This window comes from Peromyscus leucopus, chromosome 11 (genome assembly GCF_004664715.2).
Source record: "Peromyscus leucopus breed LL Stock chromosome 11, UCI_PerLeu_2.1, whole genome shotgun sequence".
In the NCBI taxonomy this organism is placed as follows: domain Eukaryota; kingdom Metazoa; phylum Chordata; class Mammalia; order Rodentia; family Cricetidae; genus Peromyscus; species Peromyscus leucopus.
In genome coordinates, this window is record NC_051072.1 from 49619985 (window position 1) to 49625693 (window position 5709).

The following is a 5709-nucleotide window of genomic DNA, read 5'->3' on the forward strand; positions in this document are numbered from 1 at the left end:
CCTGGGGACTGGAGAGATGGTTCAGCAGTTAAGAGCACCGGCTGCTCTCCCAGAGGACCCAGGTTCAAGTCCCAGCACCCACATGGAGGCTCCAACTACCTGTAACTCTAGTTCCAGGGGACCCAGTGTCCTCTTCTGGCCTCCTCAGGTACCAGGCAAAACATCCACGCAGGTAAAACGAAATAAAAATGAAACAGAAGAGTGACTATAACACTGAGGTGACAGGCAGTTTGATTTACTTTCCCCGGGTTCAATCAGGCTTGCACATGGAGCTTAGGAAAGGACGAATCTGCGGACTGCTTCATTTCCAAAAGTCACTGCAAACTTTGCCAGCTTCCTGGGCAACAGCAGATACACTGCCTTCTGGATATCTTCTGGGGTGAGGGTACAGCGCTTTTTGCGGTACATCAGCTGGCAGGCTTCTGTAGCAATGCGTTCAAAGATGTCATTGATCAGGATGTTGACAATGTCCACAGAATGAGATGACATGCCTCTCTGGGGGACAACTTCCTTCAGGACCCTGCTTATGTAGCGAGAATAATTTCTATGGCCAAAGTTGATGCTGGAACAATGTGACTGCTTTCTGGAGATTGAACTTAGACTTCTTTTGACATGCTGGCATCTTCTGTGGATGGACCTGGCCATTGTAGATGTTGTTCTCCTTGTCCTTTAGGAATGGAGAGGAGAAGGGCCGGAGAATGGGAGCGGTCATGCTACTTATGGTGACGTGTCACAGTCACATGGCCAGGGCCTCTCTCTGATTGGTTTTCACTTTTCCTATGTCACAAACACTTAGCAACAGAGCTAAGGACACATTGCACTCTTGCTGAGGACACATTGGCTCCCCTCAGGCTTTCCTGAGAGTGGGAGGGTGTCAAAAGGACAGATGCCACCACCACCGGTGGTGGCACATGCCTTTAATCCCAGCACTCAGGAGGCAGAGCCAGGCGGATCTCTGTGAGTTTGAAGCCAGCCTGGGCTACCAAGTGAGTTCCAGGACCGGCACAAACCTACAAAGAGAAACCCTGTCTCAAGAAAAATAAATAAATAAAAAGGGCTGATGCCACCTTTAAGCAGGAAAGAGAAGTGTTCAAGTTTTCTGCTTTCCCCACCCATAGCAATATGTATGCATCCTATACAATATTCAGAATTGGACAAAAGCTTGTCAAAGTGGGCGGTTGGTATACCAATAGAATACAAAAATATTGTTAGCTTTTCTGTGTGTGTGTGTGGAAGTAACTTCTTGTAAAAACATGCATAAATTCACTTATGATCAAACAAATAAGCAAGCAATTGCAAATATGAAGTGGTTGCTTTGTAATACAAATAACTGTTACTAACCAGGTTTTAAGAATTGGGATCCACCCCCTAGTTGGTTATCCAGTATCAAGAGGTCAGCCCTGAAATCATATACATATAAGCAACACTAAATAGAACCAACAGATTGTATTTGTACATTTATGCCTATGCATGTAACATAATAAAAAGAGCATGAATTTGAGGGGCATGAGGGCATCATGGGAGGGGTTGGAGAGAGGAAAGGGAAGGGAGGAAATGTAGTTACATTTAAACTAAAATACAAAAAGAATAAAAGAAGCTCCTTACTATGTATGGACATTAAAACAAAAACAAACAAAACAAAACCCCAGTGGGCGAAGGTGCTGGCCACCAAGGCTAACCACCCAAGCTTGACCCCAAGATCCACAGTAGAAGGAGAGAACCCACCTCAGCAAGTTGTGCTCTGACTTCCACACACGTGCCTTGTCACACAGGCTTTCTCTCTCCTTTCTCTGTCTCTGTGCCTGTCTGTGCGTGTCTCTCTCTCTGTCTCTGTCTTTGTCTCTCTCTCTCTCTACACACACACACACACACACACACACACACATGCACACGCACACGCACACTAACACGCACATGTACACGTAGAAAATGTAGCCTAATATTTAGCCAGAAGGTGAAGTAACAGAATCCAGCCCTTCTGGATTCTCTGACTATGGGAAGTTCACCCCCTGGGCTCCCCCATTACCCTTCACACATGCTGACTCCAAATATGGAAATCTCGACTGCATGTTTTGTGTGTATGTGTGTGTGGGGGGGGGTTTCCTTGCTCCCACTCTCCTCTTTCAAAAACAAAAAAAGAAGCCTAGAGCCAGGCAGTGGTGGCACATGCCTTTAATCCCAGCACTGGGGATGCAGAGTAAGGTGAATCTCTGTGAGTTCAAGGCCAGCCTGGTCTACAAAGTGAGTTCCAGGACAGCACCAAAACTACACAGAGAAACCCTGTCTCAAAAAAAAACAAAACAAAACGAAAAAAGAAGCCTAGTTAATTTTAATGATAATTGATCCCTTAGAAGCAAGTGTGTACAACTGAAGAATTCAGAACTCCAGGCTTTTATTGTTTAGATTATGATATGAACTGTGTTCATTAACCTTTTTTAATGATAGCATCATTCTTGCAGATTTCATAGTCTTAATTACATGGTCTGCTATTACTTGATATTGTAGTTCTGGCATTAGCCAGAAGACCTTTGTAGAGTCATTCTTGCCAGGTGTCATATTGGTATTCATTTAAGAAATCTTCATATACTTTTTTAAAAATTTTATTCTTAATTTATATGCATTGGTGTTTTTTCCTTCATAATATGTCTGTGTAAGGGTGTTGGATACCCTGGAACTGGAGAGTTCCCAGCAGACAGTTGTGCTAGGAATGGAACCCCAGTCCTTTGGAAGAGCAATCAGTGCTCTTAACCACTGAGCCATCTCTCCAGCCCCTTCATATGCTTTCTTAATCAAATCTGAGCAAAATAAAAAAGGAATAGAAATGACTATGGCAATAACTTACAAGCATTTCAATTATTCATGGTGGCCACTACTATTAATAATAGTCCCGTTAAATATCCTTCAAAACGAGTTTCTGAATGGGAAGACAAAGAGAGCTGTGTGTAGTTTCTAGAAAGCTGTTTCTCCTCCTTTTCTCCTCCCAAAATATAGAAGGGGGCAAGATGGTATTATGGGGGATAACTTTAAGCTAGCTTTAATTTCTTTATTAAAAATTAAAAAAAAAAAAAGTTAGGCCAGGCAGTGCTGGTGCCGGCCTTTAATCCCAGTACTTGGGAGGCAGAGCCAGGCAGATCTCTGTGAGTTTGAGGCCAACCTGGGCTACCAAAGGCACAAAGCTACACAGAGAAACCCTGTCTCGAAAAACCAAAAAAAGAAAAAAAAAAGTTACATGTGTGGGTGTTTGCTGGTATGCATGTCTGTGCACCACATGTGTGCCTGGTGCCCAAGGAGGCCAGAAGAAGATGCTGGATCACCTGAACTGGAGTCACAGATGGTTGTGAGCTGCCATGTGTGTGCTGGAACTCAAACACGTGTCCTCTGGAAGAGCAGCCAGTGCTCTAAACTGCTGAGCCATCCTCCAGCCTCTGGCTCTGATTTCTGAAGACAGGGGGCCTTGTGTGCAGATCTCCACTCCACCTTGCTCACCACTGGTCTCAGCCATGCCTCCTCCTACCAAGACGGAGGCCACCACTTCCACTCTGCTTTGGGGTGATGGATCTTTAATAGATCTTACTAATTTTGCTTACAGATTCCTCTAGATAGAATCACTCAGTCTGCTTAATTATAGAAGAGCTTTATTTGCTACTACTTAGAATAGCTACCAGGCAGAGAGCATTTCTTCCCTCTTCCCCACCAGACTGTGTTATAGTTTCCACTAGAGGAACACTCCTGGCCTTTCTTCTCTGTCACTTACTCCTTGAGACAAATGCCTTACTTGACTGGGAGGGGAAGCAAGGTAGACAGGCCTGTCTCAGCCCTTCTGGGTTCTCTGACTATGGGCAGCTCACCCCCAGGAAGGAATCATTGTGAGATCCCTTTAGTGGATCAGTAGGTCATTCTGTTTAATTCTGTGCTACATCAAGAAACACTTGCTCCACACCCAAAGGCTGCCCCTTGCATGACTGGTAAGAAAGGTGACATTTTGATCTCAGTCTCTCCCAGTCCTTTGACTCTCTTAGTTGATCTTAGGGTGTGGAGATGGAAGAGTGCAATATATTATAGTAGATAACGTAGAAAAGCTGCAAAGTCCCAAATGATAGGCTATAAGCTAAGATGCTTGCTTGCCAGCATGTTCAGAAAAACAAGGAAAACAATATAATAAATTGCATGTCTAATTAGGGGCCAATCTCAATTCTCTTTAATCACTGAATAGTCATTTAAACTATGAATGTGAGCACTACAGGTTTGCCTTTTGCCTCTCTGTGCTTCCTCCTCCAGACATGCTAGAAGAAGGGATGCACATCTTTCAGCATGGTGACCTTCAGGAACAGTCACTGCATTAGTAACTCAGGCAATGCAGCAATTCTGATAATTTCAGTCTCTCACACCCTGAGAGGATGAAGACTTTCAGGTCTCCCTGCTTCTTTTCTGCCGAATTCTCAGGGTCTTTGATGAAGTCCAGTGTCTGCTAACAGGACACACAACATCCTGACCAGACACACCAGAGGCTCCCAGTAGTCAAGCTGTTTAAAACTCTTTGGCTTTGATTCCAAAGTCCAGGATTGCTTTTCTCCCAGACTCTGGGTTCATGCTCCATTCTGCTATTCCTATTTGGGGCATGGATTGCATGCTGCCGCCCTTCTGTGATTGGAGGACTGCTTAAGTTACAGGGACTTTTAATGACACAAGGTCATCATAAGACAGTGAGAGATAACTTCACTGTAATATAATGATGATAGAAATGATATTAACCGGAAACAGAAAACTTGCTCTTCCAGGCATGATTATCCCTTCCCACTCTCAGGAAAGCCTGAGAGGAGCCAATGTGTCCTCAGCAAGAGGTCAGCTCTGTTGCTAAGTGTTTGTGACATAGGAAAAGTGAAAACCAATCAGAGAGAGGCCCTGGCCATGTGACTGTGACACGTCACCATAAGTAGCATGACCGCTCCCATTCTCCGGCCCTTCTCCTCTCCATTCCTAAAGGACAAGGAGAACAACATCTACAATGGCCAGGTCCATCCACAGAAGATGCCAGCATGTCAAAAGAAGTCTAAGTTCAATCTCCAGAAAGCAGTCACATTGTTCCAGCATCAACTTTGGCCATAGAAATTATTCTCGCTACATAAGCAGGGTCCTGAAGGAAGTTGTCCCCCAGAGAGGCATGTCATCTCATTCTGTGGACATTGTCAACATCCTGATCAATGACATCTTTGAACGCATTGCTACGGAAGCCTGCCAGCTGATGTACCGCAAAAAGCGCTGTACCCTCACCCCAGAAGATATCCAGAAGGCAGTGTATCTGCTGTTGCCCAGGAAGCTGGCAAAGTTTGCAGTGACTTTTGGAAATGAAGCAGTCCGCAGATTTGTCCTTTCCTAAGCTCCATGTGCAAGCCTGATTGAACCCGGGGAAAGTAAATCAAACTGCCTGTCACCTCAGTGTTATAGTCACTCTTCTGTTTCATTTTTATTTTGTTTTACCTGCGTGGATGTTTTGCCTGGTACCTGAGGAGGCCAGAAGAGGACACTGGGTCCCCTGGAACTAGAGTTACAGGTAGTTGGAGCCTCCATGTGGGTGCTGGGACTTGAACCTGGGTCCTCTGGGAGAGCAGCCGGTGCTCTTAACTGCTGATCCATCTCTCCAGTCCCCAGGCTTCCATGAACTTCCACCCAATTTATTAAGTTTAGTTCTTACTACCTAGTCCTGCCTGG

At 44.9% G+C, this 5709-nt stretch overlaps 2 protein-coding genes across 2 annotated transcripts; one reads left to right on the forward strand and one right to left on the reverse strand.

The window, feature by feature from the left end:
- Nucleotides 1–214: 214 nt before the first annotated feature.
- Nucleotides 215–733, reverse strand: LOC114694704 (histone H2B subacrosomal variant-like). The gene has a single exon (XM_028871743.2). The coding sequence runs from the start codon at nucleotides 643–645 to the stop codon at nucleotides 274–276; it is 372 nt and encodes a 123-aa protein (XP_028727576.1). The 5' UTR covers nucleotides 646–733; the 3' UTR covers nucleotides 215–273.
- Nucleotides 734–4909: 4176 nt separating this feature from the next.
- LOC114694702 (histone H2B subacrosomal variant-like) lies at nucleotides 4910–5436 on the forward strand. The gene has a single exon (XM_028871742.2). It carries the CDS (start codon nucleotides 5006–5008, stop codon nucleotides 5375–5377), a length of 372 nt encoding a protein of 123 aa, XP_028727575.1. The 5' UTR covers nucleotides 4910–5005; the 3' UTR covers nucleotides 5378–5436.
- Nucleotides 5437–5709: the final 273 nt, after the last annotated feature.

What these genes read in the sequence shown, in the direction of transcription:
- LOC114694702 (XM_028871742.2), top strand. Translation starts at nt 5,006, where the DNA reads ATGGCCAGGTCCATCCACAGAAGATGCCAGCATGTCAAAAGAAGTCTA.
- LOC114694704 (XM_028871743.2), bottom strand. Translation starts at nt 645, where the DNA reads ATGGCCAGGTCCATCCACAGAAGATGCCAGCATGTCAAAAGAAGTCTA.